The 20,087-nt window shown below is 33.2% G+C and overlaps 2 protein-coding genes and 1 long non-coding RNA gene across 6 annotated transcripts in view; 2 read left to right on the forward strand and 1 right to left on the reverse strand.

The window, feature by feature from the left end:
• LOC148233700 (uncharacterized) overlaps positions 1 to 6,653 on the reverse strand; it is a 113,786-nt gene extending 107,133 nt beyond the window's left edge. For both annotated transcript variants that reach the window (XR_015810224.1, XR_015810222.1), the window contains exons 1-2: positions 6,599 to 6,653; positions 5,766 to 6,184 (exon numbers count right to left, since the gene is read on the reverse strand). This is a non-coding gene — a long non-coding RNA (uncharacterized LOC148233700). The remainder of the gene's footprint in view (positions 1 to 5,765; positions 6,185 to 6,598) is intronic.
• Positions 6,654 to 9,345: 2,692 nt separating this feature from the next.
• On the forward strand, positions 9,346 to 10,327 carry RpS17 (ribosomal protein S17). The gene is made up of 3 exons (XM_088188877.1): positions 9,346 to 9,391; positions 9,592 to 9,743; positions 10,043 to 10,327. The coding sequence occupies exons 1-3, from the start codon at positions 9,389 to 9,391 to the stop codon at positions 10,281 to 10,283; spliced, it is 396 nt and encodes a 131-aa protein (XP_088045003.1). The 5' UTR covers positions 9,346 to 9,388; the 3' UTR covers positions 10,284 to 10,327.
• Positions 10,328 to 13,443: 3,116 nt separating this feature from the next.
• LOC148233702 (ubiquitin carboxyl-terminal hydrolase 3-like) lies at positions 13,444 to 19,652 on the forward strand. 3 transcript variants are annotated; one of them, XM_088188856.1, is made up of 6 exons: positions 13,444 to 13,598; positions 15,882 to 16,026; positions 16,101 to 17,121; positions 17,195 to 17,392; positions 17,466 to 17,755; positions 17,825 to 19,652. In XM_088188856.1, the coding sequence occupies exons 1-6, from the start codon at positions 13,508 to 13,510 to the stop codon at positions 18,027 to 18,029; spliced, it is 1,950 nt and encodes a 649-aa protein (XP_088044982.1). In that variant the 5' UTR covers positions 13,444 to 13,507; the 3' UTR covers positions 18,030 to 19,652. The 3 variants fall into 3 exon arrangements, with proteins under 3 accessions (XP_088044982.1, XP_088044983.1, XP_088044984.1); XM_088188857.1 differs by lacking the exon at positions 13,444 to 13,598 and adding an exon at positions 13,909 to 14,241; XM_088188858.1 differs by lacking the exon at positions 13,444 to 13,598 and adding an exon at positions 13,960 to 14,161.
• The last annotated feature ends 435 nt before the right edge of the window (positions 19,653 to 20,087 follow it).

Raw genomic sequence — 20,087 nt, forward strand, 5'->3', positions numbered from 1 at the left:
CTCGTAAAGGTCAAAACGCGGATTAGAGAGACCAGTCTCTATAGATAAGAGAGGAGATCTCGATATTCGCAAAGCGTCTCAGTATGTCGACCAAACCGGTAGTCTCGGTCGGCAACTTTCTAAGTGGAAGCGACCAGAAGCGAGAGATGTGCTGCTAAGGCGATCAGACAATGCCAATCGGAACGTGAACGAGTCAGGGTGACGATGAGGAAAGAGAAAAAGTAACAGAAGTGGCGAAGGAATAAAGAACTGGGGAGAATGGGAGGAAATTTCACGGCGCCTGAGCGATTTCACATTCGGAGACATGTGACAAATGCAAAGGCCGCGATGGCATTTTAAACATATGCACCCAAAGCCACGGGTCATTGAGCAAATCGCGGGGAAATGTCGATTTGCGCTATGCAGTCATAGCGAAAGATGTTCTCAAAGTGTGCGAAAATGTTTAAAATGCCAAACTGGCGACGTTGAAACGATTAAATTTATGAATGCGACGAAACAGCCTTGACTTTCAAACAGTATAATTTCTGTGTAGTTTTTATGATGTTAAGAATTCATACATTATCTTAAAACTTTATATTTCGATATACAATTTGTATTAATTTAAAAAAATACTTGAATGTAAACTCTACATTGTAGAGAATAATCAAAAGTGTAGAATAAACAAGAAAAACATATGTACTGTTAATAAAAAATATAATCTCATACTTAAAGCCATACAGACATTGGCATAAAAGATGTCTACACAAAGATAATATATGACAGGTTTTCACCGAAATTTGATAGTGTCTTTACTTTTTATAAACTTACAGTCAACATTGTTATAATTAAAAATATATATTTCTCACCAGGTATATATGATACTATATTTTAAAACTCTGTGAAAAATAATGTTAACATATATTTTAAAGTGAATATGTATTACCAGTGATATTATATTTTCACTGGCTTTTCAGTGAAATTATATCTAAATAAATTTTCACCGGTAAAAAAATTTTAAAGTAGTGAAACGTCCATTTGCTGTTCAAACCCAAATCTGATGTACATATATATTTTAGGTTGAAGTTTAACAGCAAATGGACGTTACGCAACTTTTAAATTGAGTTTCATAGACATTTCATCAGTTAACTTTTTTCTAATATAAATATAGTGAAAATGTATTCCAGTATAATTTCACTAAAACAATAAGTGAAATTATAATTATATTATTAGTGAAAATAATAAACTTCACTGATAAATTCACATTCACTGAAACATATACACAAAGCACCAAAGTATCTTTATATCTCGAGTGGCAAACGACTTTGAGATTTTGTGACTAAAATATCGAGATTTAACCCGTTGAAAAACCGATGTATTTAATAACCATGAAAGATTTGAGATTTTATTCATAATAACTCAGTTAAAAAAATATTGTATAAATACTTCCACTACAACATGAGAGGCGTTAGCCTAATGCGTTACAGCGGGAGAAACTCAACCACTGAAATCAAGTTATATAAATTAAAAAATCTTATCTGTGACGATCAATCGGAATTATAATTATATAGACATCACTTATTAGACACGATAGAAGGGTGTAATATGGACTTTGAACTCAGATATTTTATCGATTAGTCACTGTAAATACATATTAAGATAAAAAATATAAATTTGAACTTAAAATATATTTACATAAATGTGGGAGATCCAATCAGCTGCACCATTAACGCTGAGGTCATTCAAACGACCATTTAAAATATAATGAAATGGAAATACTAACATGTTTTAATAAAAGGGCTAAATAAGAATAAAAGAATAATAAATATTATAGTTTTACAGACCACATACTACCTACTAGAACATTACCAATTCGTAAGCACTATAAAAACTATCATTTTGTGCCTAGATTATGTGCGATAGACAATGCGTCTTCCAGCGTAAAAACCGCTATGGTTTCTTGTATTCCCGGTCTTTAAAATTTCACCTTTCAGTTCCACATATATCGTTAATTGAATAATCGAGAGATGCAATGGCGCCACCAACAGCCGCATATGTGATTCGACTGCGTTGTCTCAAACCAACAATATAAAGGATATGACGTTTTGTCACAATTTGGGACGAAACAATCACACAATTCGAAGCGAGATCAGACAGCAGACATTCGAGACAAACGAAGAGAGAGCCGCATCCATATGAGAGACAATAGCGGATCATCCAGAGGACATAATTTATCCATCAGCGCTCAGTCTATGAAATACAACTTAACACTATTTCTTTGTGATAAGTTGTAATTATTAACAATAAATTGTAACCAGTTTTTCTAGTGTCTATTTTGGCTGCAAGGTCGCACCCATTTGCCCTCAAAACCTGAAATAAGTGCGTTTAATTATCGACCCAAATAATATCATAAAAAATAGAGATTTACAAAATTAGAGAACAAATTTACATTAGCAAAATGCATAATATAGACCTCAAAGAACAATGCTAAAGAACCTACTCATTAAAGCGGTGACAATAAAATAATTCGACAGATTTGACTTCTACCCTCTTTCGAATCTCTAAAAGCTTCTACTTTTACTAATTTAAGTGGATGGCGAGATTTTTAGAACAAAAGCCAATACTCCGCTTCAGAAAAAAAATTACTCTAGCTACAATATTATCATTGAATTGAGAGCCACGCAGCCACCAGATAGCAGCCAAGAGTTTGAAACGACTTGCAAAACTATGCACATAATCTAATAAGATTTTACATAGTTATTAACGACATAAATATGGCAGTTCGAAATTTCAGATTTTTTTATATGTGGAAATGAGCTTCCATTAACCACCTGCTTTATAGTGTCAATAAATGCTATAAAATTGTCCTATTCTTTTTTTCTATCAGAATCTAAAGAAACTTTCATTTATGATCTAGGAATCGCATATGAGAGCAAGAGAAAGTTCTTACTAAACGTAAACGAAGTCTGGCAAAAATCTTCCAATATACTTAGTTTTGTTATTAGGAACGCGTTTCACTTTAATAATCTGTCAGTAATTCGCGACCTCTATCACATATATCGCAACATTTTTGAATTGAGATTTATAATTTAGAATCCCAGAGTAACTAAATACTTAATCTTAATCTAAAAATTTCTGAAAAGGAGCTTGAAATATTTTTATATGAGAATATTTGGTTATTATCCGTTTCTGTATCCCAACACCTATCTTATAGGAGCGTTTAGATTCGATTCGCTGAATTCTCACAGAAATTTGTATGCCGCTAATAGTTAAAATTACTGTAGAGTGCTGGATTTCCTTCGAGGGTCACGATCGCATCCTCTTCTGTTACGCGTTAGAACCAGAATGTCAGTACTAGCTATCGCATCCAGCGCCCTAAAAATCATACTTTTTGTTTATTTTAAAACCATAGCCTCTTAAGCTTCTATAATAGCACGATAGACCAGTGGTATAAATCAGTAACTAATACCCGAAAGTCCTGTTTTTAAATTCCATATGTTTTTTTAATTTCTATCGTGTGAAATTAAAAAACAGAAAATAGTGATAATATAATATATAAAAATAATTCCGATCGATCATCACAGATCAAATATTCTTAGATTCTCCTAATCTTATAGATGAATATCATGATGAATAGTTTTTAAAAGAATCTATTGATAAAGGTTGGTCCAACTTCAGTTTTCGAAATTTTTAAAAAAGAAAAACAGAAATTTTAGAATATCATCGGATTTTTTTTATTAATCGAACATTGACGTATAAGCAGAAGAAGTACAGAGAGACGTGGCATCTCGTATATTTTTCCATAGTTGGATATTATGATATAAGAGTTGGTAAAAGTATATTCAAAGGGAATTTTAGTCAATAGGAAGGCGCATAAACAATTATCACTTCTCAGAAGTCAAAAATCCATGTCAAAAGCAATAAAATCGTGTCGGCGTCAGCACGAAAAATCTAAAATGACGTCTCTGTTGTTAACACATTGTACTAAAGCAATAAATTTGTCAATTACATCTAACTTCTAATATGTTTTAAACTTAAGTTGGTTATTTATTAAGTTGTATTTATTCATTTAATATAAAAAACGAAAGAAATGTTAATTTATTCATTCGCCAATTTGAAACATTTTAAATTTCAGTTTTCAATTTGGGTTAATACGATTCTTGTTTGCTTTTTTTACAATTCACGACTTTTGATCGACTTTCGATTTTATTTAAAATCACATTACGTCAAAAGATTGCGTATCGCTGGTCGCTGTTTAATATTATTTTTGTGATAATAGAAAGTGTCTCGAACGTCACGGTTCGGTGGTTGCGATCCTATTCATTATTCCATTGTGCCTAGTAGTTTGAGAACATCTGTCTTTGCATGACGTGAAACGATAACACACATTATTATATGCTAAAATACGTATAATTACGGCACGACATGATGATGCGAATATCAAGCACTAATTTTAGAACTAGTATTTAAGCGGATCAACGATCGAACTTGTCCTTTTAGCATTTGTGAGCACGAAAACGTGAATAGAAAGGATTTGATGTGCGGTTTCATAACACAAATGAAAGGGGATAATATATAGTAAAATATAAAAGTAGATAAAAAGGAGTCATAAAGCGAAATCGCAAAGGTTGCTCGAAATTGTCGTAACTGTTATGGACCACTTCTGAAACTTTCAAAATAATATAGAAAATCAATACAAAAACGTTCCTTGTTACGAAATGTTTAGGTATATAGTATAACTTGGCTGGGCTCTTTTTTTATCGCTGCTTGGTTGTAACGTAAACGTTTACGTTAGTTTAAAAATGTAACGAGTCAATGAAGCGTTTTTGTGTAAGCTTATTTTTTTACGATTTTGTACATGCAATATTTGGATAAACTAAGAGAACGTCAAAGATCTCTGAGCAAATTTTAGCGATGTCGTCATAAGTGTGTGCATGCATGATCAAGGCTATTTTAAGATCATGAACTGGCAACGTATAACAATAATTCAGATATTAAGTACAGTATTAGTTAGTATAAAGATACAAATTAAAAACTATCTTACCCCTCTATAATGATATTCACATAACATAACTGTTTTCCGACCGATTAAATACTACCATAAAAGCTATTTCTTTGTATCAAACGACTCGGAAAAGTATGATGTCTAAAATAAATCATATAAACCGATCGTATATTTTGATATTAACAATTTAAGAGGATAAGAGCAGCATGAGGTCTAAAATCCGACCAATCAAGTTACTGTGAAATTGGGACAGAAGCTTTTAAAGTTCAGGGTCAACTTATAAAGTCCCGTTTTGTCTTCAATTGCTTTGATAAATACATATTTTTAATATGAATGCCTATTATCTAACTCTGATAACATTTTGACATAATGTAAACAAGAACAAACTCGCAAATTCTTATAGTATAGATAAACAGCTTTTTCATTGAACTCTGATAAATATATTTTCATTGATGAATTTCATACATAAGTTTTCCTATATCGGTTCCGCGCGAATTACTACAATTATTAAGTACTATTATTATTTAATACGTTACGGATAACATAATAACGTTATCGCATCGTATAAAAACGTTCACCGATTTAAATAATGATTATCTTGAACGTTAATTTAACTGTAATCGATTTCCGGTTGTTTTGCGCGCGAACAGCTGATATGAAATTTCCGCTGACGGCCATGTTAATGGTCATAAAACAACGCGTGTTGATCAACACGCCTAATTGATTTTTATAAGAGTGCATCGCCTTTTCGCCAGTAACTTTTATAAACATAAACGTTATTTACCTTAAAGTGGTCAATCGTTGCAATGTAGACTAGTCGGCGTTGCTTGTAGATGGCAAATCAAGTAGTCGTTATCTATTGACGTTGGTCATGTTTTACACGATCCCCGCGTACCTCACTCCCCACTGCACCCAACACTGACACCGGAAGGACAGGTCGCGTCCTCCGGACTCACACACGACACAGCACTCGCGAGCCGGAAACGGAAGCGCACAAGACGAGATTGAGCAAAGAACCGCACGAGTCAAATTCGCCTGACAGACTGAAATACACCAAACCCACTTTCGCCTCCGACACAAATGTGAAACGCGGCGAGCGAATGATGTTTAACCTTCGCAACACCGCTATAAGATTGATATAATAAACACGTCCGAGGCGTGTGCGATGCTGATGATGCCATTTTCTTTGCGTTGCAACACCATCTGAAAATAAATTTCATATGTGTATCAAAAAAATATTATTGTTTTTTTTTTAATAATTTATTTGGCATAAGAAGCACCTCCTAAAATATTAATTTATTTAGTACGTGACATCCGCACACAATACACAAAATCCATACACATGTATTTGGTACATTTTAATTAATATTTACTCCCTTTGTACAAAAATATTCACTCAAAAGCCATTTTATAAGCTTTCATTAGTGACAATTGAACCAAAAGCTGCATCACAATATTGAATGAATGTAAACATATAACAACAAATGTAATTATCGATAACATAGCAATTTACATGTCGCACTCGAGTGCGTTATGGCAACATTCGATTTGCTAAGAATTAATTATGCGCGGATTGCATTCAATTCCAATAAGAATGACAATAGAATGTATACTCACTGTTTCATAACCTAGTCGTTCTAGTGACAGATGACATTTGTTTACTTGTCATCGCTTCTGCGCAACTTACTCCAGAATTTGGACATCTTTAGAATTAATATTTAAGCTTTTTTCAAAACAAGCTTAGAATGCAAACAGTAGCAAAATATTATTAATTTATGTATACGATCACAGATGGCATCAAATATTATTTTTCAAATACTACTAAGAGATGCCGCTATACAATTTAAACAAGAATAATATATTTTTTACAAAAATAAAAATGGAATCAAAACACTACAAACACGAAAATAAACAAAACACGAAAATAAATTTAAAAAAAATACATTTAAACAAGCCATGGCAACCACATTAAGAACCGAGGCTTGCATTGTTTTATTCTTCAGTAATAATGTTGCCACCTATGAAAATGATAAAGAGGTGTCTATCAATTCACGGCGCAAAATAGAATGTGATAAAATAAGTGGAAAACGGAGCGGTTGGCGAATTTATCTTTTTAACTAAAATAATACATACTTTAAACCTAACACAAAACAGCAATATTTATTGAAATTTATCTCTACATAGCTAAATTAACTATTATTTAACTTCTCTCCTCAATGAGAAATCGGTGTTTTTTTTTCTCATGCGTGTGACCTTAACATGGAAAGGCTGTCTTACCGGGGCTCAAAGGGCCATAATTGCTACACTTAATGTGATTTTACTTGTTGTATTTAATTTTAAGTATCATTATACGTAGCCTCGCCACCGCGTCCACGCAGTACGGAAGTCAGTAGTACAAGTACGATCGCCTATGGCGCCATGCTATCATATATTGGCGCAATATTAATTTAAAATTATCAAACAATATTGTTAAATAATATAATCTGATATTATTTGAGCGCTGATGCGCTGACCTTAGCTATTCGATGGAAAGCAATAAAAACCTAAATAGAATATATCTATTTGATGCGAATTAAAGAGGGGGGAAGATGCGAAGTCGGCTGTTGAAAGATTAACAGTATGGAGAGAACGCCAATGGCGATCATACATAGATTAAGTTCGCTGTTAATCGACTTAGCTTGATATATACTGGTCATTGATTGAATAGGTACACTGTTCTATATTTTTTAACTTTATATAAATCGAGCATCATCAACCGTTCGCCGGTGAGGTTAGATTTGTCTCTTAGATTCGCTATCATTGTTTATTATGGCCAAAACTTGGCGGCACTCTGGTAATACGAACGTGACGGCGATACATTCTCTTGGTGGACTTCAACGGATAGACAGTGGCAGTGAGACCTTGTCTACCGTTCACTTTCTTATTAATAATATTTAAACAATATCTCTATAAAATACTATTACAGCGGCTTAATTTGTGTCTAATTGCTACTCGTCACCATTTGTCTGGCAAAATATTTTATTTTAAAAATTCTCTTCTTTGTTATTTTTGCATAATTTTTTTTCCAAAAAAATCAAACAAGCGTACAGAACGGAGAATTTTTAAAATCTAAACTTCTCCGATTCGACGTTTTCGTTATTGCATTTTAGTAACAAAAGCCAAGAAACTCTCTTAGTAAATTGCCCTTTTTTAAGAAATATCCATATACATACACGGTTTTTTCTTCGGGAAGTGTTTTTCAGTCATTTCGTTCTTAACTTTCGAATAGTAGAGTTTGGTTGTTTTAGTGATTTCGTTATATAACAAGAATTTAAAGTTGTCGTTTCGTTTATTGTGTTGATAAACTATTAAGCAGAAATGCAGATTTTTTAACTACGGCATTAGATTTTTTAAACTATTGCACTAGCTTTTCAATACCAATTGAAAGGTTGTAAGCGATTAATCAGCAAGCTAAGCTTATTCTGACAAATTAATAATACGAAAGTGAATGGTAGACGAGGTCCCACCGCCACTGTTTATCCGTCGAAGTCCACGAAGAGAATGTATCGCCGTTACGTTCGTATTACAAGAGTGCCGCCATGTTTTGGCCATAATAAAATAAATGAATATATAAATAGGCCCTCACAATATAAATACAAATATATTATTTGAATATGGATTATTACCAACTTCGTTTTGGCGTCCTCCTCAATCTTACGCCCGGGTTTAACTGTCCCCCCTTTTCTACGGCTCTGGTCTCATCCGACAGTTTGAGATATAGTTAATGTCTTTCTTATGCATATTAAAGTTGAATATAATAAATAACACATAAATCTATGAGAAAAAAGTTCGATGACAATATATATTTTTAACTGCGACAAGAAAAATATAAATCTTACTTTAAGATGAATATAAAAAACTTGAAATATGTTTAAATATTTAATTAACCATCAATTTCAAGGTGTTAAAGAGGAGGGAGGGAGGAGAGACATAAAAATATTATTCTTATTAATTAAATTACAATTTTTATCAAATAAAAGATTTTTATATTACTTGAAACTTGTGTAAAATTAATGAATTTATTACTTATCTATTAATTTGTTTCACTAAAAATAAATGACTTACACTTTATATAAATTAAAGATTTACCAGTCAGTTATCAATTCTATAATTAGATAATTTAGTAATAGATAAATTTTACTTAACATAAATATACAAACTATTTTTTATTCAGAAATAATAAATAGCATAATCACTGATAGTTTTTATTAAATACTAAATAAATATGTTTGATATTGTATTTCTTTTATCTCGAGTGTTAATTTTAACTTTAATTTTGTTCATTTTGCATACTGTCAAACCGGAGAATTTTACCGACTGGCAACACCGCGGCGCCTCCCGTTCTTTCTCGTAGGCCGCCTCGTCAAGATGGTACGTTCGACGTTTCGCATTTGTAATCCGTCGCAATCCTTTGCTATTGGACACTTTATATATCATTTATCTATCGAATTTGATGTATTATTATATGTGCGATCTATGGCGAAGTCGTCTCGCCTCGATATTGCATCAAATCTGATACTTAACCTAAAATTGTATACGATGTTTCATGTGTCATATTATTTGTTTTCCAGGGTCGCGTCAGGACGAAGACGATCAAAAAGAACGCCAAGATCATCATCGAGAAGTACTACTCGAAGTTGACCCTTGATTTTGACACCAACAAGAGGTTATGTCAAGAAATTGCAAACATTCCCACCAAACCCTTGAGGAATAAAATTGCCGGGTAAGTGAATATTATTTATCTTACTTAAAGTTAATTTGAAGCCGATTAAGCCGTGTTGTTTATATTATTGTGACGTACTTTTCTAAATTTAGTTCAAGATGAATGATTCATAGTGAAAGTATGCTAGTTATAAAACAATTTTATAGAAAGGACGGCTTTTATGATGATTTTGATTTACAATGGTTTCGTAAATATCTTACGTTTCATGGTGATCCACCTTGGCAGTCTGACATTAGCTCGATTTAGCGGTTAATTAGCACCTTTTTTTCGTTTTGCTGATGTGTTGTGTTTTGTTTCAGTTTCGTCACCCATTTGATGAGACGATTGAGACACTCTCAGGTCGGAGGTATCTCAGTCAAGCTCCAGGAGGAAGAGCGTGAGCGTCGCGACAACTACGTACCCGAAGTGTCCGCTCTTGAGATCGAAGATGTCATCGAGGTCGATCCTGACACCAAGGAGATGTTGAAGATGCTCGACTTCGGAAACATCACCGGTCTTCAACTAACACAACAACCACAATCTTTCAATAGGCGTAACTAAATTATAATGCTGAAATAATTTTATAATAAAATTATATACACCAATTTCTGGGTTTCATTCTCTTTTACCAGTAATATAATTTAAAGATAATTATTCCATAAAACGGATTGTTTGTGCATTAATGTTGGACAGATTGGGTGAGCGAGCATTGATTAGAACAACACCCTATGAATAATTACAACGAATCATTTTCCGAAGATTACCTAACATAAATGCACAAAGGATCTGTTTTATGGATTAAAGTATTTATTTTAATGCACATATCTTAAAATAATTCCCTGGTAAATCTTACCCATATAATTTAAGCTGATATCTCATAAAATAGTGACTTGAATAATGTTTTTGTTTATAAAAATATTTGTGACAATGCATCATGTAGAGAAGTGTGTTTGAGTTTGGGGTCGCAAACCATTGGAGAAGTTCAAATATATTTTATTATACTAATGCTTGATTCAAGTTGCAATAACATTAAATATATTAACTGATTTGATTTATAGCAATTACAATTTTTTTTGAGCCATTGTAACGATATTTTTAAACATATTTTCAATGACTGATTTTAAATGTTAAATATAAATACAACAGAAAATAATTGGTAAAGTAACAATTTTATTTTATCATATCTAAATATTGAATTTTAAACACTTTTTTTTATTTATATATAATTGTTCTAAGCCTCGCAATATATGTTCTAAACATGTAACAATAAACAGGTGTATAGATTTTTTAAGCTATGGTGTACGAGTGTTAAATATGATATTATCACACTCAATATTCACACGTTTAGTTGGTTCTAGCTTTCAATTACTTAGTAACATGTGGCACAAATAAGATTTTTATTTAACATGATACTTTCAATAGATTTTAGGCCCCAAATTTATTAATTCGTCGCAAATATCGCTCTTGAGCTTTTGAATTGCTTCTTTTTTTGTTATAATAAGAATTCACTGCTATGCGAAACCAGAAATTAATAAAATGCAATGTCTGGGAGCTGTATTGATATAATACTTCGGTATTTCTTATAAATTTAAATAATATACTGTTGAATAGAATACTAAAAAATCATTGCTTGTATCAGCATGCTTTCGATTTTACAATCCAATGTAAAAGTTAAAAATATGTTGGAATTAAGAAAAGTATTGCTTAACACGCAATTTTTTTATATAATTTATTACTCCCCAAAAATGTATTTATGAGATGACAATGTAATTTTCAAGCAGTTAATGAGATTGTTTTGTAAGATTTCCCATTGCGTTAAAAACGTAAAAAAAAAATTATAGTAAAATCGATAAAATTTATTAAAAAAGTTTTAACAACGTGGCCGACATTTTATTGTGTAAAACACTGATATTTTCGTAAATATCATTTTTTGTTGTGCGATCAATGTACATTGGCATTTCTAACCCCTTACTTACCGCATGGATCTTTTTTATGCTTTTGAATTTTTATCGTTAAAACAATTGACTAATACTCACCTTCGCTTGTATCAGGTATGATAAGAAAACATTTGTGTCAATAAAAAATGTTTGGAACCATTTTGTCAAAAAGAGAAAATATATAGCCATACATAATTATGACATGTATGGAAAACCTCATTTATTATATGATAACGATTGTAAAATTAATCACTATATTCTCATTTTTACTTAGCAATATTCAATGTTTCTCGTTACATTTTTTAAAACGTGTACACAATCAACGGATATTTTTTTCAAACACGTAGAAATGTGACATTACCAACTGACATACTACAAATAACTACCAATGGTTAACGCAGTTTTTGGTTTTGATTCCAGATGGTATAGTGATACAATTATATTACTGTGTGTAAATTGTTAACTAAAAAATAATCAAGTTGCGTTGAAATGAGAAGATTCCTTTTAAAAATATATTTCGTGAATAATCTTTACAATATATGTGGGTTTAATAATCGGCTTTGGTACAGAGCTAGAAAAGTGTTAAAAATTAAAACCATTTTTCGCAGTTTTGTTTTAAATGAAAAAGTGTTTTTAATAATTTAGAGAGCGATTGTATTTCACTCGTTGCAGTGGCTAAAGAAAATGTATTTTTTTTCCAAATAAAAATTAATCTAGATCTGAGATCAAACATTCAGTATAAAATAATTAGCAAATCTATTAATATATATGTGTTGCGGCAAGAATTTGCTAAGATAAGTCATACAAGCACCTTTTAGAAAAAAATAATGTAAATGACATTTTAATACTTTTGTATTTTGCTATAAATATAATATTATTTAAAATTTTATATAAGCACTTTCCAAGTGATTTTTTTTATTTGCTGTGGCACATTCATTTCACACAAGAAAATTTACACGAACTTTACGGAGAGTAAATATAACAGTGTGATCGGAATTTGATCGATCACCTCCACAGCGACTCCAAGTTTTTCGTAAAGATAGCGAATGAAGAACAACGGACTCGGTGTGTATATCTGCAGTACTCTAGAACATAGTTTCTTAACCTTTTTACATCCACGGACCACCAAAAAAATCAAAAAATGTTTTGTGGACCATCAACATTGGAATAAAATAATAAATATTTATATAATTGATTTTTTTTTTCAAAACAATTAATTTTGCAACACAGTATGCTGATATAACCATATTTAAGTGTATTATAACAGTCAGTAACAAGAAATATAATTTAAAAATCCATAAAATACAGCATAAAATTCGATTGTTTATCGAAATAATAAAAATAAGACTACCTGCGATAAGACGATTTCTAAAAAACCCTTACGCAAATACAAGCGAATACAAAACAGATGTGAAATTAATTTTATTACAAAATCAATTGTAAAATCAGTGAAATTAATTTTATTCAAAAAGTCTTCGCGGACCACCGGTTAAGAAGCTATGCTCTAGAATGAGAGAAATACTCGTTGCAACATAATTTAAATTTTGCTTTTTGTAAAAAACTTGCAATTTTCATATAGTTCGCCGGCGTTGTTCGGACAACGTGGATTTTTTTTTTAATATTAATAGTTTGCAACCAGATTTGAGCAATGAACCCCAATGTTGCAGATTTGTCTGAAATTAATTGTAAACGTAAAAACGATTTTTGTTAGTAGTGCGTAAATAATTTGCGCAGCGCCGACCGTCGGTTGCGCGCGCCTGCACGGTGGGGCAAGATGGCGTCGTAGTGTGCGCGCGATCGGCGAGCGGTGCGGTGGCCGTGGTATGGCCGTCGGTCTCGGTCGTAAACATGGACTGTCCCCACTTAGACCGCAATCTCAGCCTCGGCCTCGCCGTCGACGGGGCGCGCTTCAGATCGTTCGGGCGCCGCGAGTGCTCAGGTAGGGCTTCGCCCCCCCGATCCGCGATCGATAGCCGCGCCGATCAGCTGTTACGCGGCCGACGCCCACACACTATCCGCATTTCTAATAGCGTCTAAATATACGTGTTTATATTCGCACTTCGCACAGGTCAGCGCCATCTTATGTTTATCGTACGCGCACCGACGAAAAACATGGATGCCGGTTTTCGGTTTTGTTTTTTTAAATTTGGTCCAAACAGCTGGAAAATGGATCGGGACGCTGCCGTCTCGATGCAACTGGTATTGCGCAATATTTTTACGGTGCGCGTCGTGCGTGCGCGGGTCGCTTTATTCGGCGCGATGCGGAACAGCGGACCGCGTCTCCTCAAATGGCTGACTTCAGTCTGTTTTCATTTTCGCGCAAAACGCACCATTCGAACGAGACGGTCGCACCGCCGACGGCTCGGCGAAGGACGCTGCTGCAACCTATCGATTGTCACTTTTTAATCGATGGATCGTAGCGTTCATACAATGGCCATCTTTTTCCTAAGACAAAATTACGCTCTGGTCCGCCATTTTGAATGAAATTCGCATTGACCTTGGGTTTGCATCAATATGACCTGTCATTGTTTGGCTTTGTTCGCAATCTTTGATGATATCGCTAAAAACACCTATTTGTCTAAGTTAGCATAATTTACTTTTCATTTAACTTTTAATTATACCATATAATATTGTTTCCACTGATTTAAAATAAGTGTATGAAATATATTTTCGTACAAAAACACTTACGAGAGGTTAAAGCTATGTTAATAATGTACAAATTATTATAATATAGACATGATATAAAAATTGATTATTCTGAATAAAAATTATTTTTATCATAGTTTAGAACCAGGTATTATCTTAGTTTATAAAAAAAATAGTATACTCTTGAGCAAAGTGTTAAACCAAACGTCAACAAAGTAGTTTTGCCCTCATTTTTTTTTATTATTTTCAATTATTTATCACAACCATTATGTTGAATTATTGTCGATTTCTGTGCAATATAAATTTTAATAGTTTTACTAAAAATTGATTTATTATCTCGGCTAAGTTCATTATCCAGCCAATAGCATGTTTCAAAATGGCGGCTATTCAAAAAAAAAAATGTAAAAATATTCTATAAAAATAAAATACTTTATTTTACACATTTTTATATAAAGAAATAGTATCTAATTCTTGCGGCATATAATTTACTTTTTTGTACGGCTCAGATTTTTTGGTTCAGAATTTTAGAGTTTATAATTCATGGGTTAAAATTTATATTAAAAGATCTGAATACATTGGTCAGAATATAAGCGGTCAAAATTTATATTAACCCTTTAACCGTGGCTGATATTTTTGCGCGCCATTTCGAAATTTGTTAATATGTGGAGGGCAGATATTCCTGTGATTTACAGCCTTAAATTATGCTAAGTAATCATATTATTAGGTTCAAAGGTTTATGGCACCTTTGGGTGCCCAATGAGTATTGGCGATTTTCTTCATGACTTCTATAGAAGCCATCCGCAGTGAAAGGGTTAATTGGTCCGTAGAATTATTTTAACAGATGGTCAGTAACATATTTTTCAGTCAGTATTTATTCAGTTTAGTATTATTACAATTCATCAGTCAGTATTAATAATGAATAACCAGTAAATATATTATATGATCTTTATTCTAGCCTCAAGATCAGATTTATGTTGACAGATGGTCATCAAGGTTTTTAGGACCAATTTGTTTGGTGGGCTCGCAACATTGTCAGAAGTCAACAACAAGCCAAGCGTGCTTTCCGCCGCCGTTCTATCGTAATTTCCGTTTCGTTTGTCGCTCGAATACCTTCGCGTCCTGCATACAATTAAATAGATTCGATAAGAGTCATTTATGGGGGTGTTCACGGTTTTGACAGTGAACAGTTTAGGTGCGAGCGAGATATTTCTAAAATAAATAATTTATTGGTTATTTATATTTATAATTTTTTTATTCACATGACCATTTGATATTTATTCTGACTATTTATTTTGTATTACGTATTTTTCTGTAAAAAACTACCTACTGCAGAGGTTTTAAAGTTGCAACTTTCATAAAATTTCAATGCAGACTCTTAACTATTAATAAAACGCCTGCAGGCAAATTTTAAATTTATATATCTAGTTTTCAAAACCCTTAACATATTTATTAAGTTTAAAAAATGTTCTTTAATGTTCTTTATTTAAAAAAAAAATATTTTACACGCGAAATTGTTTTTTAATCTACCTTGGATAATAAACTATAAAATACTAACGGTTAAATTTTACGATTTCAGAATGTTCAGTACAAGAACAAGTATGGATGTGTCTTCAATGCGGTATAATGAGCTGTGGCCGATATATCAATGGACATGCAAAAACTCACGCCGATACAACTCAACATCAATTGTGCATGAGCTGTGATTTGTATTCCGTTTATTGGTAAGATTTATCACTCAGAGCGACAAACAATAATCAATAGCAATCATTTTCAATTGGAATTTTTATCGTTTCAGCTACAAATGCGATGAATACGTCGTCAACGACACCGTGGACAATCAGATCGACAAAATACGGCAGATGCTATGCAAACAGTACTCGGACATATCGCAAGCCGACATTATCATGTCTCATAGCGACATCGAGCCGGACATAACCAACATTCCCGAAAATGAAAATTCCACCAGCGGTAGCGATAATCCTCCGTCTCCGATTACGTGCGACGATTTACACGCACAGCCGTCTTCACCTAAAAGTGCCGCCACTAAGATATCTCCACGTAGAAAATCGCAAAATGATCATAGAAGCTTTTCATCTTTGAGCGTTGCTGTGACGAGGGTCTCTGAGAACGTTGAACCCAGTTCCGAATGGAAAACTGGAGCTAAAGCCGAAGATACTGGGCGCAATTTAAGACCTAGATCTCGTAAGCGATCTCACTCCGAAGACAGTAGTTCCACTGAGAATTCTTCTACTTCGTCAACAGGCAGCGGCGGCATGCAAAAGAGGCAAAATCCTCATTCACCAAACGGAAACGGCAAATTAGAAAAGCAGAGAGAGAAGAAAGTTGTCGGGTTGAGAAATTTAGGGAATACGTGTTTTATGAATGCTGTTCTCCAGAGCTTGAGTAATATACAAGAGTTTAGCTGTTACTTTAGTACTCTACCGTGCTTAGAAGGAAAAAATAACGGGAGACGAGTCTACCATTCGCGGAGCTATAAAGAAGTTCAGGATGTTGTTATGGCGGAAGAACTTAGGAAGGTTTTAATTAATTTAAATACCGGCGGGTGCGGGAATAAAGGCGCTATTTCTCCCGAATGCTTATTTCTTGTGATATGGAAAGTGGTTCCTAGATTTCGAGGGTATCAGCAGCAGGATGCGCACGAATTTCTTAGATATATGTTGGATAGGTTGCATACTGAATTATTACAATTGTTGCCTTCCGATGTCGGCTTGAAAGATGGAGGATATTTTTCGTTAGCTCAGAGAGGAAGAAACTCCATTGTTACGACTGTCTTTGGAGGAACTCTCCAGAGCGAAGTTAGTGTTTATTTATTATTTACTGTAGCTATAAATTTAACAATTTTGGTTAATGATAATTTTTTATTTTCAGGTTAAATGCTTAGCGTGTGGGACTGAAAGTAAGAAGCACGATCCGTTTTTAGATCTTTCGTTAGATATACCTGAGAGAATTTCGAATACTGTCGGAGTAACAACCAGAAAGTTGGGCTCCCTCAACGATGATGGTAATCTTTCTCCAAATTCAACGCCCGCTTGCAGTATTACTGATTGTTTAACGAGCTTTGTAGAAGTATGTAATTTATATTTTAATACAATAATATATTTTTTTTACCATGTATATTGATCTAAAATCTTGTTTATAGGTTGAAGAATTAGCCGATACGGAACTCTATTTTTGTGGAAGTTGCAAGAGCAAACAGAAATCCACGAAGCGATTTTGGATTAGACGATTACCAAACGTTCTATGTCTGCATATTAAGCGATTTAGATGGAATAACTTTTTTAGGACAAAAATAGACACCAATATATCTTTTCCAATTACGGGTCTGGACATGTCTCAGTTCGTCTTAAGCAATTTGCCCGAGACTCGGAGGTCAGGAGCTGGTAGCAATATGTACGACTTGGCGGCGGTTATCGTACATCATGGATCTGGGTTAATATTTTATTTTTATCGTGATTATAAATACGAGCTTGGATTATAATTGTATTTTTATTATTGTAGAGCTGGTTCCGGACACTACACAGCGTTTGCCATCAACGACGGTCAGTGGTTCCACTTCAACGATTCTACCGTGAGGCCTACTGACGTCCGCACTGTTGCGTCTTGCAAGGCGTATATCCTCTTCTATATTCGAAGGGAGTTTACGCTGCCCAGTCAATTCGGGGGCTCGGCTCAATCCGAAGAGAACATGGATCAAGACTCATGACGCAGAAAGCCAAAGAGGGGTCCCACCGCCCTCAACGACTGACATTTAGAGCGCTCTTTGCAAAAAGACTGTTGTAAAGCCCGCTTCGCTTGGAGCTTTGACACGCCGCAACATTTGATCGCATCATGAAACCGTACTCGAGCGGGGCTCCGTCGGTTTTCGCTCACATTTCCCTCTTTTAGACCTCTGTCCATGCCAAATATATGTCACTAAAAAGTACATTTTGCTGAAAGCAAATACGCTTATCTATTACGTTATTTTCTATCCTGGATCCGTTTTCAATTATTATTTTTAGAGTAACTCATTATTTTATGTTTAAAGTCAGATTCGAAAAACGAATTTTATAGTCAAATTTTGTTGAATAGGTAGTCCGGTGTAATAACTTTGATTACAATTCGTCGACTATCATATAATCTTCACTGCTGGATCTGACTATAGTGGTAAATATAGGAGCGGTCTGTCCTTGAAGTGAAACTTCTGATAGTATTAAAGTGGCTAGTGTAATTTAGACGATTGGATCATTGTGACATATTCACAAATGATTATATTCGTTTCACGAAAGTAGTTTACATCGCGAGCTTTCATTACTGAATAATTGTAAAGTTTATTTTAATTATATTGTATTTACCCATGCATATGATAGATCACCGCTCAGTTCCTTTCCGACTATATTTTTTACAATATTCGTTATATTTTATTTGATATCAAATTAATGAACGATAATGATCATGATTATAAATATATGAAATACACTATAAAAAAACAATCAATAGTGCTAGGATTGATGCCCTATTATGTATTCATATGATTTTAGATGTGATATATAAAATTGGTACATTACATATTTTGAAATATGCCTATTTATATGTATTGTTTTCCATTGATTAATCGCATTTATCATCAAACACACCATATGGACGGTGTTCAGTTTTAATTCCTTATTTTAATTTCTATGTATCAAATAATACGTTTTTCATTCCACCCATGCGTCGTACCTGTTGAAGTATATCTATCGCTATTTAAAACCATTCCTCGATATCAATTATTAATCTTATTTCACTTTTATATTTTTTATATGTTTTTTCTTTAACTCTGCCTTCCTGTTTTATCCCCGTCGATATTCATCGTTGCTCTGAATTGTCAAAATTTTATTGATGTACATACTATTGAATCAAGTTATTATAAATGGTGTTTTTTTTAAATAGGTGAAATTTAAATAAAAAATACTGCTATTGTTCATTAAAATATGGTAGAGGTTAAACGAGAATGCTCTAAAGTTATTGCACTTCAAAACTCACACCTGTTTATGTATTTGTGATTTAACGCGTTTCCTGTGATTTGATATGTAATGAATGATCTGACTATGTAGCATAATCGATGAGCCATGATACACTATGCGTTCGGTCATTTTATTGTTTTTACAATTTTGAGTGAAGTTTAACTATATATAAATAAATTTGCTTTAAATAGAGTGAGTGAATAGAGTAAATTCGCTGCATACTTAATGTTTGCTCATTTGTCTATCATGTATGTATATTTTTAGGTTAATATGGCGTTGAAATTTACCTACTGTGATTTGAAATTGCATTGAAGATTATAATGATTAAAATTTAACGAAGTGAAGAAGATATTTCATTTTTCATCCTGTCCTGTATGTAATCGTCCTGAAGGTGAGGAATACAGATTATTATTGAATATGGAAAAAAATAAGATAATTCCAATTAAATATGATTACTATTGATAATTGCCGCTCTGTGAGAGTAATCTCACCAATGAACTGAATACAAATCACAGCTCATGCACAATTGATGTTGAGTTGTATCGGTGTGAGTTTTTGCATGTCCAATGATATATCGGCCACAGCTCATTATACCGCATTGAAGACACATCCATACTTGTTCTTGTACTGAACATTCTGAAATTGTAAAATTTAATCGTTAGCATTTAAAGTTCATTGTCCAAGGTAGATTAAAAAAATCTGACTAGCCACAAAATTAGGAATTTCAGCTCGTAAAATAGTTTTTTTTTAAATAAACTTGATTAATATGTTATAAGGTT

This window comes from Plectrocnemia conspersa, unplaced genomic scaffold, assembly GCF_051122295.1.
Source record: "Plectrocnemia conspersa isolate PC_06_02 unplaced genomic scaffold, ASM5112229v1 ptg000007l, whole genome shotgun sequence".
Lineage (NCBI taxonomy): Eukaryota > Metazoa > Arthropoda > Insecta > Trichoptera > Polycentropodidae > Plectrocnemia > Plectrocnemia conspersa.